At 43.0% G+C, this 23,197-nt stretch overlaps 1 protein-coding gene across 1 annotated transcript in view; it reads right to left on the bottom strand.

The window, feature by feature from the left end:
- PTN (pleiotrophin) overlaps positions 1 to 23,197 on the bottom strand; it is a 266,890-nt gene that overhangs the window by 80,506 nt on the left and 163,187 nt on the right. The window contains exon 3 of the mRNA XM_086952975.1: positions 22,322 to 22,495. Coding sequence (XP_086809101.1) covers positions 22,322 to 22,495 — 174 coding nt within the window. The remainder of the gene's footprint in view (positions 1 to 22,321; positions 22,496 to 23,197) is intronic.

Genomic DNA, 23,197 nt, shown 5'->3' with positions numbered 1-23,197 from the left:
CGACAATGGCAGCCACTTCTTTGAAGGGAAATAGGTCTCCCATTTACAAGAGTTTGAGCTATTGGCACTGTAAATGACAATGCCTTTTATTAATGTGTTAATTATCAAAACAGATCATTAAAGGGAATTTTCATTTACAAAGCCAATAGCTTAAACTCTCGCAAATGCGAGTTCTATTGCATTGCAAATGCTTGTTAGTAACTTATGCTCAGTTTGAACTAGAAACAAACTATTTTGTGGGGAAATCTGCAAATTAGGCAGCAGATGCTGGACTATGTTGCAAATGCGGCAAATCCATGAAATAAAATGTTTCAGCTGCAGAATCACATAATTTCAGTGGTCCACTCTATATTCCATCACTGCAGCTTCTGAATATATTCCTTCCATTAGCAAGGCTGGAGGCCTTCCAATGACAGTGTGTTGGTGCACTCTAACTGGCCATTAACCTGCAGATGGTAAAACACTGCACTGGAATATAGAACACCATAAATACTCAGATATAATTCCATTTCTCCTGATGTGACCTGGACCCCACTGTTTAAAACACTCTCCTCCCAGAATCTTTCCTTCATAAATATGTTATTAAAAACAATATTAAATTTGGATGGTGTCGCTTACTCAACTAAGCAAAACGTGGACCATTTCGGTGATAACTGATGACGACAATGGAGAATTTCTGACCTTGCACCTCCAATGTCCCTGTAAGGTCTAGAGCCAGTTCCTGACAGGGTGCCACAGGCCACACTGGCAGAAACACCATGACACTCATCCTCCTTTCAGTCTTGTAACTGGTAGAAAATCTTCAAATCTTTCACAAGGTGCATTCCTGGCTCCAAACATGGTTTACTGTTTTATTTCCTTTTTTTTTTTTTTTTTTGTGTCCTCATTTGCCTTACCCTCAATATGGGAGATACCAACCACCTTGCGAGTCCTTCACTTTGGAGCGGGCCTTTTTTCTTTTCTCCTGTGCCAGGACGCGAGTTGTTATATTGGTGGTAGAGAGGTCCAAAAACAAGAGGGGCTTGCGCTGACTCCATCTAGGTATATTTCAACCTGTAGGACCAATATCGTAACGAGGCTAGACCCGGTCCAAGGAGTATTCATAGCATAATCATAGGACCCAGGGAAAAAAAAAAGAACCGGGAATGCTATCTCCACTTGATCAACAAATCCCAAAAAGCCAAGTTACGTTTACTGCATGATCTGTTGAGGTCAGCTTTGGATGTTTCGTATAGAGACGAGAGCCACCCAAGTGTGATGGGGCTGTTTTCTCTACCCAATGTATACAGATTTGCCTTCTGGCCAGTAAAATGGCATAGAAGAGGAAGGACCTTGCTTTGCTGGTGCTGTTATCTTCCAAACCAAAGATGATAAGTGGTAGAGTTATTGACTAGGATGTGTTTAGAATAGAGTTTAGGGTAATCTTCACTTCCTCCCAAAACCGGCCGATGTCAGGGCAGTCCATGAACATATGGATATCAGATGCTCCCATAAGATTACATTTATTGCTTTTTTTATCCGGGAGAAATTTAGAAAGTTTCAACAGTGTTATATATGCACGATGAACTAAAAAGAGATAATTTCGTCTTAGCCATGATTGTTTCACGATTTTATGAAGAAGAGCGAAGGAGTTTAGCCACATCTCCTCGCAATGAAGACCAGTCGCATCCCCCCATAGCTCATCTGGAAGGACAAACTCTCCATCAATTTCCTCCAACAACTGCCAATACCATAGAGCTACCTCTTTTCCTCCCCTTGGTCGCTCCACTAACTGCTGCTCCAATATGCTAGCCTTCCCAAGATGCGCATCTTTGCAGCGCTGGGATCTCCCCCAGCTGTCCAGTTGAATGTACTTAAATCTAAAAAAGCCTGGGGCCAGTATGATCATATAACTCATCCCAGGCTATTAACGATCCTTCCTTCAATAGCTGACCCCATCTTGTAATCCCGGCTTGTTCTATTGTGGAGGACAGACTATCTCTCAAACATAGCGGTAGACCAGGCGAGTCCCAAATTGGGGTGAAATTAGAATAGTAGGGCAACCCCAATCCTTTTCTGATGGTAAACCAGGCATTAGTCCATGACTGTAAAATTTTAAGTTTGATTTTTTTTTTAATTTCTGACTCGCAAACTTGAACATGAACCCATCTACTGCTAGATTCACCCCAATTAGCATAGCTCTATACATCGACCCAATAGGAAGATTAGATGGCATTTTTAAAAGCCTCCTAGAGTGTGACATCTGGAAGGCCCATGCATAGTATAATAGATCCGGTAGAGCAAGACCTCCCTTTTCTCTCCTCCTCCTCAGCTTTTTCCATGCTAGTCTAGTGGATTTATAGTTCCAAATGAAGGAGTTAATTTCTTGCTGGCATTTTTCAATCGTTTTAAGGTCAAACGCCAGGGGAATGGCATTAAAAATGAATGTAAACTTTGGAAGGATGCACATTTTGACTAGATTTACCCTGCCCATTATAGAAAGTGGCAGGTGAGTCCAGGATTTCAGAAGCCTTTTACTCTCACTATATATTCTGTCCAAGTTGGTTTGACCAATGCTACCGACTTCTTGAGTAACTCTTATCCCAAGGTAACGCATGGAGGTTGAAATGTTTACCCCCAACTGTATATCTGAAATATTGCATGTCATTATTTCACTTTTACTCGAGTTGATGTCGTAACCCGAAATATATCCAAACTCTTCTGCCCGCTGGATGACGACTGGAAATGCCTGTGCTGGATCAGATGTAAAAACCAGGATGTCATCTGCATAGAGTGCTACCTGCCTTTCCCACTCTCTAAACCTAAAAGATGGAATATTAGCCTCCTCCCACAAAAACTGGGCGAACGGTTCGATATATAAGGTGAAGAGGAGGGGGGGAAGCGGGCAGCCCTGCCTTGTACCTTTGGTGATGTTAAAGGCATCCGTCAGAACCCCGTTGACCAGCAACCTAGCTGAAGGGGCGCCGTAAAGCTGGTCTATAGTTCTGCAAAAACCCTTCCCAAAGTTGAATTTTTTAAGTACGTCATTCAGATAGGGCCAATTCACCCTATCAAAAGCCTTAGTTGCATCTAAGGTGAGGGTGGCCAAAGGTAGGTAAAAGGCTGAGGCGATGTCTATAGCCCCTATCAAGTCATGTGTTAGATCTGATAATTGACGCCCTTTAATGAATTCTTTCTGATCTTGATGGACTATAGTGCCAATTACGCTGGCCAATCTTGCTGAGATAATTGTTGTAAAGATTTTATAATCATTATTGAGCAACAATATTGGTCGATATGACCTGCATTCCAGGGGAGATTTCCCTGGTTTCAGGATGAGTACAATTGTGGCCTCCCCCCATGATTTTGGTGGTAGATCTCCTTCTATTAGAATGCTGTTAAATAGGGCCATCAGCACGGGGGTGATGACATCTTCCAAAGATCTATAAATTTCCCCCGGCAGACCATCTGGGCCTGCCGCTTTCCCTTTTTTGTTTGACGAATTGCTTTCCTCACCTCGACCTCTGTAATCTCGATCTCTAGGGACTTACTCTGTGTTGTTGAGAGGGTTGGAAGCATAATTGCTTCCAGCCATCTATCCCTTGCCAGCTGGTCATTGGGAAGATCTTCCTTATAGATCGCCTCAAAAAATCAAAAAAGGCTTTTCCTATGTCTGGGTTAGAGTATCTTGCTGTAGCCTCCCACTCTACCCTAATTTCTCTAATATATTTGAGGGCTTAGTCAGATTTTATTTTCCATGCCAAAACTTTCCCTGCGGCTTCTCCGAATTCGAATTGGGAGATCTTACTCGCTTCCCACCTTTTGTTTACTCTCTCTTGTAGGATATTTTCCAGTTGTGATTTTAACTCGGCCAGTTTTATCTGCTCCTGTGGTGTTCCTAAGGACGGGCCGATTTTTAACTCTAGTAGCTTCATGTCCTGCTCCAGGCTAGCTATCCTTTCTCTATATATTTTCCGCCTATAGGAGGCTCTGTTGGTAATCTGACCTCTTAAAAAGGCCTTAAATGTCTTCCAGACTACAGCCAAGGCTGAGGAGTCCAGATTTATGTCAAAAAATACTGAGGATTCAGCTACCAGAAATTTAACCTCTTCGTCCTCGAGCAAGATTGTCCGGTCAAACGACCAAGATGGTTGTTTGGTCATGCTTTCAGATCTCATAGTGAATGTTAAGGCGGAATGATCTGACAAATGTGATGAGAGGTAATCTATTGTTGTCAGTGTCCTTCAAGCAATAGCTGAAAAGGGCATAGTCGATTCTAGATTTATGTTTGAAACGGCTATTCCGGAAGGACACCCCCAACTTCTTTCCAACTCTTTCTCTCCACAAATCCGCCAAGCCAAATTGTGTCATGATTGTAATAAGAGTTTGCCTAGATTTGGCGGAGCTACAGGCTCTGGAGTTTGTCGATTTATCTAGCCTGGGGTTGAGGACGATGTTAAAATCCCCCATCCAGATCACCGGATCCTGGACTGATACTAGATGATTCCTGCATAAGTAGGAATCCTCTGTATTGGATACCGGGACCTAGCTCAAGTGTAGGTAACTGACCCTATTTGTTCAGTGCAACCATAAATAGAAAGAAACATTTCTTTCTAGTGTCCCCTCACTCACCGGGGTTGCCCCACGGTGACATGCTTCATCATTGGGGCCATCCCAGTTCTCTACAAAAAGGGGCGTGCTACGACTCACGAGCTACGTAGGAGCACTTAAAGGTGAAAGACTATGTGTAGTGCAATGAAGTGGTGGATTGGGTGTGAGTGAATTAAAAATACTGTGCTTAGTGGGCCTCAACATATTTATTTCGCTCCTAGGAAGGTATATTACAATGGGGTGAATATCACTGTAAACCAACCTATAATGGGGCTTGGTTCAGTGAAAATGGAAGGTCAACATGTTTCATGCTACCCCTAGCATTTCTTCAGGACCAGCCCTGCATTTGCCACTCCTATGTCCCTGATTCAGGGTATTAAAGACAAAAAAAACAATAATCAAAGCATGCGTTCACACTGGAAATACATACGTTTGTATCAGTTGCTGATGTTAGTGAAGTGCAAAATGACACTTCATGGTCTCTCAGGGGGTCGATTTCACCTATTGGACTCACTGTTCCTGGTTGGTGAAAACGATCGGTTACACCTAATGGTTGCCTCCCCGGGACCGCATCAGATGCGGTCCCGGGGAGGCAACCATTAGGTGTAACCGATTGTGAGGGGACACTAGAAAGAAATTTTTCTTTCTATTTATGGTTGCACTGAACGAATAGGGTCAGTTACCTACACGTGAGCTAGGTCCCTGTATCCAATACAGAGGATTCCTACTTATGCACTAAGCTTTTTGGAGGACGACCTAGTCTCAAACTCCTCCTTCTCCCCCTGTTTCGTATTTGTTACTAGATGATTCCTGACAGCTTCCAGATGTGATGGATCGTCTGAGTTGGGACCATAGTTGCCCACTAAGGAGCGGATCTGACTGTCCAGCGAGACTCTCACTAGTAGCCATCTACCTGTGTGGTCCTCTTTATAGTCTAGGATTTGCGCTTTTGCAGATTTTTTGAAAATGAATATTACCCCCCTGATATTAGCGTTGTGGTCTGTGGAACACAATTTATTGATCCACCTCTGTGTTTTAAGGATAGTGGTGGCCTCTGCTCTAAGGAGATGTGTTTCCTGGAGGACTATGATCTGCGCTTGAGAATCTCTCAAATATTGTAGAATGCGATCACGTCTACCTCTCACGCGCAGACCATTGACGCTCCAGGACATGTACTGGACGGATGTCATGCTATAATGACTATCCCTAGCTCCTTCACTCTTTTATGCCCCCTTTGGTGAATTCTTAATATTGGCATGTTAAAAGTCTGAATTTGAAAAAAAGGACAGGCTAAAAAACTAAAAAGGGCAGACTCATGAGGACTTTTTGCTATGTTAACCTTTCTTCCCCACCTCTCCTCCCACCCCCTGGGAAACCCACCCCTACTTACTCTGGCCTGGTTTCTGGCCAGATTTACGCCCGTCTACAGCCTTACCATTCGACCCCCCGCTGCTGCTGTGTTTAGAGGTAAGGAGCTGTTATTGCTGTTATTGCCGACCAGTATGGACGTAAATAAAAACCCTTGATAATGTCCCAAAGGATGCTTTTGTTTTATAAATTGGACACTTCCTTCATTATTTTAAGTCTTTTCTTCTTATTATTATTATTATTATTATTATTATTATTTTAAATTTTTTTTCCTTTTCATAGTTTTTTTTCCATTCAAAAACAGGTGTAATTACATAATCCCCCTTTTTTATTTTTTTTTATTTCTACCTAGCATTATTTTTTAGTAGTTTAGATTTATTTATTTATTATTTTTTAATCTGATTGGTGCAGAAAGCTGGGAAGACTTACATATAGGCACCTCTGTGCTTAATTTAGTCAAGCCTAAGTTATATTGTACTCTGGGCCTGGGCATGATCTCAAATGGTTTCTAATAAATCATCGGCATCCTGTATAGAACGGATATTGTGCATCTTATTATTGTACATAATCCGTAGGAATGCTGGGAACCTCATCTGTACTGTGGCTCCTAATGACCTAAATTTGTCCATGAGCTGCCCCAACTCCCATTGTCTATCCAGAGTGGTTTTGGAGAGGTCTGGCCGTATCTCAAAGGAGAAGCCTGGGCCCTGCATCGTTCTAGCTTTCAGGGCAAGATTTAGGATCTTTTCTTTGAGTGCGTATGTCAAGAAGTTAATTAACACCTTTCTAGGTTTGTTTCTTGCCGGATTCAGGCGGAAAGGATCTCTATGTATTCGCTGAATATCCTTGTCTAAATCTTCGACTGTTTCGTCAAGGTTAAGGGAGTCTTTTAGGGCCAGATGTAGGTCGGTCGGTAACGGCCGAAAATCGGTATTTTCGGCCGTTACCGATCGGTAAATAGGTGATAGGTATGCAGGGGGCATTATTTTACCGAATTGGTAAAATTACCGGATTCGGTAATTTTACCGATTCAGTAAAATAAAAAATCGGTAATTTTACCGATTCTGAGGCACCCAGATGTAGGTGGGACTCTTCAGAGTCCCAGAGGCCTTACCGAATCAGTATTTTACCATCAAATCCAATTTGATGGTAAAATACCGATTCCGGTGTGCATGCACATGTGTGCATGCACACCTATGCCATGTGACAGGCAGACCTGCCCTTAGGGTATGTATGCCTGCCACATGGCACCCGAGCCTGTGTTGGGGGTGTCAGAGGGTGTCAAAGTGACACCCCCTGCACCCTTGTGAAAATCGGTATTTACCGATTCGGTAAATACCGAATCGGTGATGTCCATTCATTCCTATGGGCTTCAAAGCCCATAGGAATGAATGGGCATTACCGATTCGGTATTTACCGAATCGGTAAATACCGAATTCTTCCGAATCGGTATTCCAGCACATCTGGAATACCTACATGTCCACCCCTTAGATTTACCGATTTTTAATTACTGAATCGGTAAAATTCGGTAATTAAAAATCGGTAAATGTATTTTACCTACATCGGGCCCTTAGTAGCTTAATTATAAAGCCTTTAAGGTTAGCACCTTCCTTTCCTTCCGGGATCTTCAAAAGTCGAATGTTATTACGTCTGGAGTAATTTTCCAACACTTCGATCCGCTCTCGCATGCTCTCTCCATCTCTTTGGAGGGTGTGTATTTTGGATCTAGCAGTCTCTAAATTTGAAGTCAAAAGACCCACTGAGCTTTCCAGTATTTCAGTTCTTTCACATAGGCCATCCACCTTTTGATCTAATACCTCACATGATGCTCTTATTTAATTCTGATTAGCTTTGGAGACTGCAAAGTCGTGTCTAATCTCCTCCCTCATTGCAGCTATAGAACTAAACCAGGGCCTCGAGTGCGTTGCCTACTCCCGGATCTTCTTGACCCCGATCTACTGCATCTTGCTTTGTCTCCTTTCCTGATGTTGTTGCAGTTTGTCTCCCTTTATCTGCCAACTCGTCTTGTTGAATAGGTACTTCACTGACAGTAGTAGTCTCTAAGTCTATTGAAGAGTCAAACGGGATAGCATCTAGAGGGTCCACGGGCATTACCACTTCAGAGGACGGGATAGAAAAGGAGACCGAACCGGAAACAGCAGTAGATATACCCTGCTGCCTATCCTGCTTATCCTGCTGCAGGCCCTCTCCCCCGGATGCTGCCATACCCTGCGTGATCTCTAACACTTGGGGCAGAGCTTTGAAAAAAGAGCGTAGTGATGGAGTTATACCTCCGGAGGTTTTCAGATTTTTGTTTTTAGTCTTTTTTTGCCTAGTATTTTTACTTTCCTTCACAGTTACTCCCTTGGTTTCGGCTAACCTTGTTATGGACTCCTGACCTGTCTTTGGAGCCAACCCCAAGGTGCACTCTGGGACCTGTAGTTTTCTCTCGTCCAACCTGGACCCCTTACCTCGATTTCTGGTCTTACTCCTTGTGATCCTTACTTGCAAATCTTTACTTTTACTACTACTTGTATTAAACCCGTCCCTGGTCAAATCAAACACCTTACTTTGAGGTGAGGAGAAGTCTTCCCGGTCTTCTGACTCAGCCGAGTCAACCGCCTCACCGACTGTGTCCAGCGCCGACGTTTTACCAGTAAGAGGAGAAATTTGCAGGTCTGTGTTCTTCGGCGTTGTTCCCCCTCCTCTTCTGCCGCTAGAGATTGCACCACGGAGCCCCCGAGCAGCGGCCGCCCGGCCACGCCTAAGCTCCATGGCTGCCTGCCTCTAACAAGGGAGAAAGGCGGAGGCAGGAGATGCTGCAGGCACACACATTCACCGAATCCTGACGGTTAGTGCACCTAAATCTTTTCGGAAACGGGCAAGCTTCGTTACAAAAGTTTTCTGCTGGTCATGTCCATCAGCATAGCTCCGTTATCTGCGGTGCAGGGTCTCGGAAGGCTGCTCAGAGTGCGCGGACCGCTCTAGCCGACGGCCGCCATGTTTCCCCGTCGTGAATCACTATGTTTACAAGAACACTGTTTTATTTCCTTGTTAGACCTCCTTCTCAAAAGCCCCTAGTAAGTTACATGCACCAGTCAGTCCATTAATGGCCTTGGTGGTATTAATCTCCTTTCTCATCAGATCATTTCCTCTTTTAAGGCCCTTGAAGTGAAGTGAGGGGTACAATCCAATCACTAAACCAAGACAGGAGTTTTCACAAGGATAATCCAAGTAATCCTGTAACTACCAAACTACACACATTTTCCTTTAGTAGAATTTGGCAGGTCACATTTGCTAAAATGTCCCAGAAGAATGTACGTTTTAAGACTAATTTAAGACAAAATCCCAACTTCTGTGAATACCAAAAGTAGTAAGTTCATTCTGTGAATGCCAAAAGTAGTAAGTGCATTCTGTGAATACCAAAATAGTAGTACGTTTAGGATTGAGTCTTAAGTTCATTCTGTGAATCGGGCCCTGTATTTTTATAAAACCATATCTGCCTTTCGACGACGGGGTTGTAATGGGTGGTTAAATATGTCTCCAATTTAAAAGTGCATACCACGCACACATATTCCAATACCTAATGTTCCTCAACTAGATGAGCCTCTTTTTTAATTACAGAATAATTCACATTTGTTCGTTTCAATTACCACTATGCAAGAGCTCTTAAGTGCTCATACGTATACACCACTAAGGTGAGCATGAGTGGGAGTGGCAGTATGAACCAATTGCACTGTAAGTACTTTGTTTTAATTTGATTATTTTTCCCAGAAATTACTTGAACATGGTACTTGAGTCTATCAACCATCAACCAGGATTTTGATGATGAGCACAGGGGCAGTGCATCCATTGGGGGGTGGGGCGTTGCACCACTAGCCACATAGCCACATTTAACTATAGTTCATAACAATAACTACATTAATAAAAGAACCGAAGGTCTCTGTCTAATGCTTGCTTTTCTGACCTGGGAGTCAGCTGTTATAATTACCCATACTGGCCCATTCTGTGAGTACTGTTTTTACAGGCTTGCTCTGGCTGCTCCTACAGTGACACCTAGTGATTTTTTTATGAGAGTGGTGCTCTTACTTTGATATTTGCTGACTATTTCTGGTAGTACGGCTGTCAGTGGCATCTGAGGCCGTATTACACTAAGGGGCTTATTACGATGTTGGTCGGAAAGCCTCCGACCATTTCAGTTCCAACTAGTTGATTATGAATCAGTTGGTCGGAATTGAAACCGACCGGTCATTCCGGAGGCCGGCCTGTAATCCCAAAGGGAAACATTCCCTGCCCTTGGGATTATGAAGCACGGTTTCAGGCAGGGTTTCTTTGCCAGCCTTTCGACATGGAAACCCTGTCGAAATGCATGTTTAGGGGCCCCTCGCAGGACCCCTTGTGGGTGCAGCCTCCGGTTGGGGCCAAGGGGGCACCCTGTTAAGCCCTACAACCCGAGGCAGACACCTTGATTCTTGCCTGCCACGGGTGCAGGGTTTAACACCACGTCCCATTTCCTTATGGGAGCATGTACTACGTACTATGTACTAACTAACGGCAATAACACATGCTCCCATAGGAAAATGTTAGAATGCAACTGAACAGTGTTCGGTCGCATCCATATCAGACGGTCGGGACTGCCGACTGGAGATCAGTCCCGTTTGCAAGGTGTTGCGTTCTCCCGACATCGCCCCTCAGTGCCCTGGGAGTACAGTGGGCAGGCCTTTAAGTAGGCCTGGTTCTGACGGTGCCCAGCACTGGCAGGTCTAGAATCAACTGCTGATATGGGTGGCTATTGGCCTCTCCATTTTTGCCCTCAAAATAAATAAATCTTAAATCGGCAGCAGTACCACCCTTCACTGCCTATGACGTAACTCAAAAGAGACTTGTTATAGTTCTTTCACAGTCTCATCTTGTCAGAACTGAAGCATTTTCAATATTATATACAGAGAAGTCGTAGTCGTTGCTTATTTATCTCATGCAACTAACAACCATAGACAAAGCCAACAGTCCTGACTTGTAATGTCACTTGTTGTCATATATGGATGACATGACAGAGGCAACAAAATACCAGTTAAGCGGCACTCTGTGCTAAGCACAGAACTTTAGCTTACGTGTTTTTAAGCCACACCCTTAATTACATTGCCCACGCCCTTTTGAGAGACCACCTCTCCCCCCCTAATTTTTTCATCCCACTTAAAGCCCTGACAGTGGGTGTGTGCATCCAGTTTCTGGGCCTTCCTCCCCCAGGGTACTTCGGTATTGCAGAAGGGGCCGCAGATGCTTGGGCGACTCCTTCTTTAATACAGCTATCTAGCGCTGATGCATACTCAAGGAGAGATGTTCTGTCATTTGCATGGGGGCCCATCCAAATACAGGGTAAAAAAATCAAATGTGTAATAAGTAGCACCCATGTGATTCGACCTCTTCGAGCTTTATGACTGCAGCTGGGGTCAAATGGTGCTTAGTCAAAAGCGGATTGGCCACAAGCATTATTATTACTGTAGTTTGAATTTACGGCTTGAAAAGTAAGGGTGGGGGTCACAGAGAGATACTCTGGGGGGTGGAGAGGAGGACAAGGGTTTTAGATTGAAACAGATTTACACTAAAATTAATTGATTTGAGCTTTATATATAGCACACACTTGGACTACTGACTTCAAGGCGCTGTACAATGTTAAAAGGGACAAAACGTTATCCAGTCTTGATCGCCTATCTTCACTCTCTAACACCTTCCAATGATGTTCCTTTAGACCGTAGATCCACTTCCCTATTATTGGAAGCTTCTCCTTCTGCATCTGCTCTGTATAATTCTTTCCGCCTTCTTAATGATAGACTAAAGTCTCGTATCGAGAATGCCTGGGAATCGGATCTTTCTCAAACTTGGCCTGTACCTTTGTGGGCTAAAATATGGTCTAAACTTCATAAGACCTCTAGAGCTGCTAATACTACCCAAACTTTATATTTCATTTATAACAGAACTTTACTCACCCCACTTGCTTTATCCCGCTTTTCACCAGATACTCCCTCTACTTGTTGGTCATGTCCTTGTCCCTCTGCAGAGCTCAAGCATATGCTGTTTGATTGCCCTCCTACATCCCAGTTCTGGCAACTAGTTTGGAAGAACATACAAAAATGTTTCCAGTTCCAGTTCCCTTTTCCCCTACACAAGTTTTTCTAGGCTCCCTCTCACCAGATCTTCCTCTTTCTCCCAGCCACTACCTTTTACTCGACCTCTTCATAGCTGTAGCATTCCATAACATCACCTCAAACTGGAAACAAGCTGCAAGTATTTCCTATCAATCTTGGTGGTCTGCTTTCATCACCGTCTGGACACTAATTATGTTTCTCCCATATCCCTGGCTATTAAACGTGACCTGATTTGGCTTCCCTTGGTAACATATCTTTCTTCCTCTGCTTCTGTACATCCCTATCCAAATCCTACAATAGTTGAAGTACGCAAACCTCCATGATTTTCTTATTACCCGATTGCTTTAAATATTAAGTTTCAATATACTGTATTTTACCTTTCATTTGTACTCACATGTGATGTTCATAATTCCTCATGCTTGTTATGCTTACCTTACATGAGAAACGTTACTGTATTGCTTCTTTTATATATCCATTTATTGTAACTCTTACCCCTCTCTTTCCCCCTCCTCCCCCTCCTCTTTATTTTCTTCAATAAATCAAACTTTAAAAAAAATTATTTAAAAAAAAGGGACAAAACATATTGCTTATACATTTTTTTAAAAACAGACATTGTAGGAAGGAGATAACATTGTGGGAAGTGAATGTTAGTCAACAAATCAATGCTTGCACCTGCACTAGTATGTGGCTGAAGGCAGGTTAGGAAGCGCCATTGTCATTGAGATGAATCAGCGAAACAGTAAGGCACAAGTGCTGGAGACCCCAGGACAGTGAAATCATTGTTTCATTGTCCTAATATTGATATTAAACTGCATATCCTCCACAATGAGGGTAAGTATGGACAATATGCTCATATTATGGGCCTGATTGCGATATCAGTGAACCCGCCACCGACAGGCTGTCGGTGGTGGGTTCACTGCCTAGCTCAGAAGCGATCGCTCCTCACGCTGCTCCCTGCTGATAGAAGTGGTATCGTAGCGCTTCCGCCAGACTAATCATTGCCTTTATTCAAATTGCGCACTGCTCGCTCTGCTCACTGTAATTATTGTGCCTGATGATATAGACATCGTAGCGCTATACTGATTGACTGCTCTGCATTAATGGTAAAACTGTGCACTGCTTGCTTTGCCTGCTTCAACTATTTGTGCCTGATTGTACCGGCGCCACTGCCCATTTATTAGCGATTCCAGATTGTGCCCCAATCTCGTCCTGTTTCGCTTTTGGGCTTGCTGCCATTTTGTTGTTTGTTGTTGTGCCTCCCAGCCCGGCTCTCCACCCCGCTCCAGCCTCCCAGCTGCTCCTCCCTCGCCCCTCCCCCTCCACTATCCACATATGACAGATGCTTCTGCGCTGGCTCAAATGAATCACTGCATTCCAGAATGTTCCTTTGTTTACTGATAGCTTGGGTTGGGTCGGGTCGACTTGGAACTTGAGACATAGTGTGACATCATTCACTGGATGCCCCCTTTAACATCATGGTATCTCTTACATGGCCGTGCAGTGCACTCATGTAGCACCCATACTTGCCTGTGTGCGTGTGGCCTTTCCTTTATTGTTCTGCCAGTCAAGTACCACTTGAAAAATGATCACTTCAAAGGACACTTTGCATGGATGCAAACACTCTGTAGGCATAGACACATCATTAGGAGATTGTTGGGGAGCAGGAGGGATTATGAGTTGGTGACCACATTTTTGGTGTTTAATTCAATAACCCCCTGCTCGAAAATAGACTCTTCTAAAGGATATCCCTCAGCTGGAAATAGAGCTTATAGAGAGCAATGACTGTGTCATACTGTACTTAAGTTCCAATGATCTTTACCACACCCAGGAGTAGGCCTTGACTGCCCACAATGGACACCTTTAGTGAGACAGGTTTTCACAGCGAATAACTCCATCATCCAATTGGGATAAAATAGTTTTAAGATCTGAAACATTAATGGTAAACAACAGCATCCACTACAGAGACTGCCCAGTAAGCACCTATTTCCCCAGACCCTAAAGAAAAGGTCTCATAATCTACTTCTGCAATTTCTCATAATATGAGAATATTGGAGGGCGGCCGTGGCATCTCTAGAAGTAAAACTTAGTGTAGGGACACACACTGGACCATGAATAAAACTGATGGGGATCACCTACAAAGATATATAAATATATTACCTACTGGCGGTCGCCAGTAGGTAGTTATAGTTAGGAAAAGCGTTTTTTGATTTGCCAATTTCTTTGTCGTCGTTTAACGAATCTTCATGAAATTTTCCCAAAAATAGGGTTGGACCGCTCAGCTTGTGCGTTGAAAGTTTCGGGGTGATTCGTCAAGAGGGGGCGAGAAAAAAGGGGGGTCCCAAAGCACATTTTCTCCATGTTATTTGGCAAAAAGGTAGGTCTTGGTTTAGAGGGCACCCTTTTTTTTTAAATGGTGTAAATCTGTTCAGTAGGTCCTGAAAATTTTTAAAAAGAAAAATATCGATATCTGAGCACCCAGGAGGGTTCGTGAACCCTCCCGGGCACAAGCTTCACTCTGATTGATTGGCAGCCATAACTCAGAACCAGGAACTGTTGGCAGCCATCTTGTGGCTCACAAGAAAAATGGTGAAACAAAAATAAAAAACAAGAAAAGGGGCAGTGTACAAACACTCTGATCCCCTAGGCCTGCTCAGGGTGTCCCACAAGGACTCCCAGGGCCAAAAAAAGCATTAAAAAAAAAAAAGAAGCGGCTGAAATTGGCCAAAATTGGCCTCAGGAGTGGGGCCACGAAGCCCCCTTCCTATTTAATTTATTTTTTCTAAAGATGGGGTTTCCCAGGGCCCAAAAAATGTAAAAGAAGGGGGGCCACACAACTCATCTTGTAAAAAAAAACGCCATCTCGCCAGAGGCAATGCCGCCTTTCTCCACTACTCTGTAAACGCAGCTTTAGCGTGTTGTTAGATGGGGAATTAATTCCCCTTGAATACTGAGGATCCATGGGGGCCAACTGGCCCACTCCAATATACACCACAGAGCTGGTTGCAGAGATGTGGTCTGAGGCCACGCCCCTTTTTACACCACTCTCAAACACACTTCTTGGCGCACTGTTGGTGGGGCGATGAGGTCCTCTTGTGTCCTGAGGACCTCAGGACACAAGTGCGGGGGATGAAGTCCACTTCAAGAGGCGCGTTTGAAGAGTGTTGTAAAAAGGGGCATGGCCTGAGACCACCTCTCTGCAATCTAGCTCTGTGGCGCATATTGGAGGGGGTGCATTTGCAGAGTCGTCGAAAAAGAGGGCATGGCCTTTGTCTTCCTCTCAGCAATCTCACTGCGTGGGGCTTATTGGAGGTAAGAGGTAGGTTAGTTGGCCCCTAAAGGATCCCCAGCAGCGAAAGGGACTTCAATCCCCATACAAGAGCATGCCAGGGAGCACGTTTGTAGATTGGTGGGCAAAGGGAGCGTGGCCTGGTAGAAGTACTTACCAATGCTGCTGTGTGGGACCTAATGGAGGTAATAGGAGGGGAAGATGGCCCCATAGGATGTCCTTGAGGCACAACTACCCTTCTTGTTACCTCCAGTAAGTCCCACACAGTGGGATTGCTAAGATGTCTTCGGAGGCCATACCCACCTTTCTCCACTACTCTGCAAACACACCTCCTGGCAGACTACAGGATGGGGGATGCCGACCAATTTAGTCCTGAGGGAGCTTGGGGGCCAATAAGCCCTCCTGGTACCTTCTGTAAGTCCTACGCAGTGGAATTCCTGAGCACTGATCGGAGGTCCAGCACCCTTTCTCCACCACTCTGCAAACGTGACTACTACTTAAAGAAGCATCTTTCTACACCTCTGACACCAAGGTAATTTTAATCCCCCAGCCCTATTATGTACTAGGGCCTTACAGAGGAGGTCATGCTAATCACAGGGGTACCCCAGCGCATAGTGTTCCCTAGTGTATTCTGGTGTTTTCACTGTATTCTAAGTGTCTTTTAGCATAGCATTGGGTCTAGGTCTGGTTAGTCAGAGTCAGTTACCACTAGTGCCCGTCAGCAAAGTGTTTGGTGCACAGGAGGACTTTCTGTTCTCTGTTGGTTCTTTTTGCACATCACTTGCTTCTTCCTGCACTTTTTTTTGTCTTTCTGGACTTCTGTTGCCTCTTTCTGCATTTGTCTTGCTTCTTTCTGTGCCTTTGTTCCTCTTTCTTCACATGTCCTACCTCTGTAGGCATAGTTAGAAATTAGCATTTAAAAAACCTTTGAAATTCACTGAAAAAACCATAGCTTTAAGGCACATTATAGTTAGAAATTAGGATTTCAAAAATCTTAGAAATTCACTGAAAAAAACAGAGGTTTCAGGGACGTTATAGTTAGTTGGACATTTCACTCTTACAAAACCTGGGAATTTCGGCCGTTATAGTTAGTTCAGCTAACTATAACTCACGCCCCCTCAATGCACTGCTGATGATGTCACATATTACATCATTCATGACATGGTCAGTGACATCACTGTGACATCTCAAATGACATCACTGATGACATCATCCACGTGATAATCTGATACAGCTCCTCACACCAGAATATAACCTTTGATACACCCTCTCTAAAATACAGAGTACCATTTTAAATACATAGACACACCAGCACCTGTTCCTGCATACTCACTCACTGATTCTGAGGTCTACACACACATCCACTCATTCACCCATACAGTCACTCATACATACAGTCACTCATCAATACAGCACTATCATATGCATTCATACACCTATACAGACACTCATACACCACCACTCACCCATACAGTTACTTACACACCTAGTCAGTCAAGTAAAGAATCAATCACACTCCCCTTTAATCACCTATACAGTTATACACACACCACCTCACCTATACATACAGATACTAACACATACTTACACTCTTATATAATCACTGACACAAGTACACACTCATCCATACAGCCACTCTCACGATCACTCACTCTCATATATAGTCATTTATATACTCCAATACTGACATATACTGCCTTTCACATATGTAATTACTCACACATATACCACTGAGACATTCATTCACTCACCAACACAGCCACACGCACACTCACTTACCCATACAGCCCTTCACAGACACACTCTTGAACCCACACACCCAGTGAATCACCTACTCACATATCTAAGCACAAAGTCACACACCCCTCACCCACACAAACACTCAGGCACCCATACAGATAATCAGACAACCAATCAATAACCCATATAGATACTCATGTAGCTACTCACAAACCCATGCTGCAACTTACACAACAACAAACTAAGAGTGGGCGGAGTACCACTTCATGGAATTCTGCAGAATTGATCAAAAACTCAGTAAATTCTGCACCGAAACTCCATTCCATGTCTCCTTAATTTATAAAACAGAAACCTCACAAATAACTCTAATATTACATGCTAAAATGCATATAATCATGTCACAAAAGTGAGGATGAAAATACGGCAAGCAGTGAGAGAAGTGATGATTTTGATGTCCACACTAGCCTAGGGAGAAAACGAAGCAGATGCCTTGAACACAAAGAGTACATCATGCTGAACTATTGGTGGTGGTCCCATCCTCCTAGGACCACCCCAAGCACAGTGATTGGCAAAAAAATACAATCCCAACCAATGGCCCTGCAAAGCATTATGAGACAATATTCTAGGGTGCAGTGAATATAATAGTATCCAATATAAAAACATTCCTCAAGGGGCAGGCTCTCGGGCTCAGATGAGAGCTAATACTATAATATTCACTAAACTCTAGACTCTTGCCCCATAATGCTTTGCTGGGCCTTTGATTATCATTGTATTTTTGCCCATAACTTTGCCTGGGGTAGTTGGAGGAGGATGGGACCACCACAATAGTTGAGCATGCTCTTTGTATTGAAGGCAAAATCCCCAAATCATCACCTCTCTCATTGACTAATATTTTTCAAAGCTCACTTTTGTGAATTGGTTACATGCTTTGTAGCATGTAACGGTAAAAATTTTTATTAATGAAATATGGGTGCAGTAGTATATTCCAGAGTTTGTGCATGAACTCTGTGTCTTAATAAAAGTTTTGAACAAATATCATTAGTAAAAAAAAAGAAATAATCTTTGCATGCTTAAATACATTTGCCAACTCTCAAAAACTAAAACATAGCAAGCAGTGCCTTCAATTAAAGATTAAATAAGTTTATCTTTGCATGCAAAAATGCATATAGTCATCCCACAAAAGTGAAAATGAAAAATAGCAAGTAGTGAGAGAAGTGATGATTTTGGGGTCCTTCCAAACCTAGGGAGAGGACCAAGCAGATGCCTTGAACACAAACAGCACATCATGCTGAAATGATTCTCTGGTGGTTCCATCCTCCTAGGGCAGTGAATATTATAGTATAACATATCAAAACATTCCTCAATGGGCAGACTCTCAAGCTCATCTGAGAGCTAATACTATAATATTCACTAAACTCTAGAATCTTGCCCCATAATGCTTTGCTGGGCCTTTGGTTGGCATTGTACTTTTTCCCATAACTTTGCTTGGGGTGGTCCTAGGAAGAAGGGACCACCACCGAATCGTTCAGCATGATATGCTCTTTGTGTTCAAGGCATCTGCTTTGCCTCCCCCTAGGGAAGTGGTGACCTCAAAATCATCACCTCTCTCATTGCCTGATGTTTTTTAAAGTTCAGTTTGAGTATTGGTTGTGTGCTTATGAGCATGTAAAGGTAAAGTTGAATTACCAAAGAGTTGTGGGTACAGTACAAAACTCCATTGTGTAACGGAGTGGGAATTCTTGCATGAATTTTGTGTTTTTAATGAAATGCGTAATTATCAAATCTCTGCAACTTCTGCTAGCGGAGGGGAATTCATTGTCCAGGCTTACAACAGACACACTGATACAGACATTCACACAGTTTAGTCACTGTGACTAACCCATGCATTCAGTAAGACACATGTATTCACTCACATATACAGTCACACACCTACTAAATCCTCCATCCAGACACTTATACACCCACTCATTCTTCAATACACCTTGCATATATATAAAACATATTAAAACGTTATAGAAACACACAGTCACTGGATGATGTCAGCAGTGATGGTATCAGTGATGTCATTTGAGATGTCATCAGTGATGTCACTGACCATGTCATGAATGATGTAATATGTGACGCCATCAGCAGTGCATTGTGGGGGCGCAAGTTATAATTAGCTGAACTAACTATAACGGCTGAATTTATCAGGTTTTGTAAGAGTGAAATGTCCAACTAACTATAACGTCCCTGAAACCTCTGGGTTTTTCAGTGAATTTCTAAGGTTTTTTAAATGCTAATTTCTAACTATAACATGCCTGAAACCTATGTTTTTTCAGTGAATATATATATATAATGTGTTGCTCTGACCTTGTATGCGTATTTATGTTATAGATATATACATAGTGTATTCAAAGTCAGATTTCAACATTTTAAACAAATAACACAGCTTTGCGATGAAAGGTAATTGGACAAATGAATGTGTGTCGCAAGATGCAGTGTCTATTTCCCTGTGTCCCTTTCTGGCACCTTCAAGAACTGTGGTAGAGGAGCCTGGGGTCTGGGGTGAAGGGTAAAAGGGCAAACAGAGCTGGTTTACCGCCCCCATCTGCCCATCCTCGGAAATGATCCCCTTGGCCTTTCCTTCAGATCCCCTTCCACCCAGGTTTAGTAGACTGCAGGAAACTGCAACCAGGAGACATGTTGGGCCTACTCACAAATTTAAAAATACATATTTACTCACATGTGTATGTCGCCCGAAGATTCTGAAATGGGTAAAGGTTAAAAGGGATGGGCAAGAGTTTATACTTAAAAGCAGATTTCCACTTAAATTGATTATTTATGACAAAGCTTTGTAGAGCAAACACTTGAAACTGTGGCTTAAGCGCACTGCACACTGTAAAAAGAGCAAAAGATTTGATTTACAAATAAAAATAAAAGTGTTGCAGGTTGGAAATGACAATACGGGTAAGCACGCCAGTAAACAAAGCAGTGATTCTGTCTCTAAAAGCAGTGTTTCTGTCTCTCTTTCTGTTCCTTTGTGTGCCCCTTTCTCTCTCTGTTTGACAACAAAATGGCGCCCTCTGTCTCTGTTATTTCACAAAATATCTCTACTGTGGAAAATTACTGATGCAAAAATATACATGAGGAATTGTTGCCATCTGCTACATAACAGCTGTAAAACAATAGGCACAGATTAATTATATAATTGGAAATTGTTTACAAATATTCCATCAAAGTTTGTTAATTGAAGGTGCAACCTTGACTGCTACAGCTTTTCTATCATTTAAGTTTTTCAGTTTTAATTGCTTCTTTTAATTAGCAGTTTGCCATACTGGCTTCTTAAGAATTCAACATTATTACATTTCTGAACATGTTGTGTATACAAAGGGTGTCTTTAATTCAAGTCTATGATTCAGGATCAATGAGCAGGTGGAATGTTGCATGTTTGCTACTTTTTAATCTTTAAATAAGTCCAATTACATGTAAATGTTTGTTCAGTACTGGTATGTTTGTTATGTATTATACAGACCAAAGATCACAAACCTATTTTGATTTGTACTACTGTTGGGCAACTATTTAATTACTTATACAACACTGCGTCACCTTCTCAGATGTGTCTGTAAAATGGACGTTTTGTCCTGAATTTTACTTCTGAATCTTGCCCTTTGGCCTGAATTATTACATTTGCTGCCCAGAATGTGTGGGCCATCCCAGGTGGCCACCCTTCTCTGAACAGATGTGGCAGTTTTAGTGAGCTCACCCTGCAGGTTTTCATTGATTATCTAAGGGTGGTTACATATGTCCCTCTTTTTACGTTATCCTCTCGCAAACCCTGCTGCTGCTTTTACTTACTGCGGCCGCCTGGCACAGAAATGACAGGGCGTGAATAGTGCATTTTCTTGACTACCTTCCAGACTACACAAACCACTGTCAAGTCAGATGTTCACAATTTAAGTGTACTTATTTCAGACATAAGGGTCTTGATCCAGTGGTTAATTTGTAAAAATAAAATAAGTGCTGGGGCTCTTGTCACGAGGCATCTTGCACCAGTCCACGTCTCCTGTTAGCGCCGTGAAAGTGGGGAGAGGAGGTGGCGTAAAGGGCAGAGCTGATGATTTCTCTGCTGGGGAACACTTTACGATAATTATACACATTCTCAATTTTTGTCCCTTTGGTGATGTACAGAACTCGTTTGACTTATAGCTAGGTTTATGCTTTATGAATACCACAGTTCACATGCATGTGCGAAGGTGCAATGAAATGTAGTTGTTTTTAATTCTGCTCTTACACTATCCACTTGGTAGGAGTATTATGAATCATTTATAATGGCTAAATAATCTGACCCAGATCGTCTTTACACTGACAATTCCTGTGTGAGTTCCAGTGTGTGTTGCTTGTCAGGGGTCAGACACACAGGGGGTAATGGGAGGATGCTTGCAGTAAGTCTAACCACTGGCAATGCTTGCAGCGACACCTGCTGGTCTTGACTGGGAGCACGGCTCTCCGAGTGGCAAGCCGGCCTCCTCTCTCCTTCTCCCCTGCTCTCTCTATCCCAGACTGTCCTATCCCTAATTCTCCTTATTCTAATGCTGTCTCCTTTCGCCTGTTGTTTTCCATTCCAAATTGGCCTGGTTTCCAGGTTTCTTCCCTGTGCTTTATTTGTAAAAAAAATAATAAGTGTCAGGGCCCTAGTAAGGCGGCCTCTGCAGTTTGCGCCACCCATTGCCGCTGCCAGCGTTGCCAGTGACAGTACCTCTACAACTACTAAGCACCACATTGCTAATAGTCTGACAATTCAGAATATTCCAGGCCCCCAAACCTATAATAATTGCTTGGGTGGCAGGTATTAGTTGTTCTTAATGTTTATTGAATTAATAAACAATTGCTGTTCTGCTCACTCTAAATTACGCAAACAGCGCCACCATGTGGCAGCTGTCATGAGTGCCAGTGTTGACAATTAAGTGCCGGTGCTGACCACCGGAAACAGCCGGCTCAAATTAAGCACTGAGAAAAGCCTAGTCCCCCTGGCTAACTCCCTTCAAGCTTGGCCTCTGTTCCTTTGTCTCCTTCCTCCCTTACTGTATACTTTCCGCAAGTGTTACCCTGCTCCTTCTCTGCTTCCCTCTTTGTCTTAATAACTTCCTTTTCCTGTGATTCCTCTCCACACTTCCCTCAGTTACTCCTCATCTAGGTTTCCGCCGCATACCTCCAAATTGTTTCTTCCAATTACAAGGGATCTTGCATTTCTGGGTCTTCATGGTCTGCTTGCACTCCTTGCCAGTCCGAGTGCCCTCCCGGGTGCCCAGGCCACAGTCGCCAGTGGTTGCCACGCACACACTCCACTGCCACTCCCCGCAATCTGCTTTCTTTATTTTCTTCTCTGTAGAAAGAGAAATAATCATTTGGATTACATGTAATTAAGTACCAGGATGTGTAACCAGATAACAAGCTCAAAATGACTGCCAGAGAGAAAGAGTCAGAACATAAGTTAACTGAGATCAGTGAGAATCAATAAAACTTAAACTGACAGCCACCTACTCACCCCCATTCCCAAGTCCCTAAATTTGGTAGCGCATGACCCTGATGTTGACTCAAAGCCAGTACCACCAAACCATCAAACAGTTTACCAAACTATCATACTTCACTAATCTTTAGGGTTATCCATGGATCATTTACTTACCAATGTAGCATTCCATCCCACAAATAGTTCTACGGGAAGAGGGACAGATGGAGAGAGAAAAGGAGAAAAAGAGATAAAAGTGAGCGAAAAAGAGTGAGTGTAAGAAAATGCAGGCAGAAAAGAGAGAGATGAGGGTAAAAAGTGGGAGACAGAGAGAGTAAGAAACAGGAAGTAGAAAGTCCAAGTTATGTAATAAACAGAGATTTCAACTAATGAGCTGTAGAATGAGATTGATTTAGGAATCTTTTGTTAGAAAACTTAGAAGAGAAGAAAGTAGGAAGAGGTCTGCAGGAAGAGGGACAGAAGAGTCAGAAAAGAGAAAAGGTGAGTGAGAAAGAGAGAGTTTATTAAAGTGCCAAGGAAAAAGAGGGAAGAGACAGATGAGGGAAAAGAGACGCAGAG

Source organism: Lissotriton vulgaris, chromosome 1_2 (genome assembly GCF_964263255.1).
Source record: "Lissotriton vulgaris chromosome 1_2, aLisVul1.2, whole genome shotgun sequence".
NCBI classification, from domain to species: Eukaryota; Metazoa; Chordata; class Amphibia; order Caudata; family Salamandridae; genus Lissotriton; species Lissotriton vulgaris.
The sequence above is the reverse complement of the archived record's forward strand: the minus strand, read 5'-3'. Positions and strand labels throughout refer to the sequence as shown.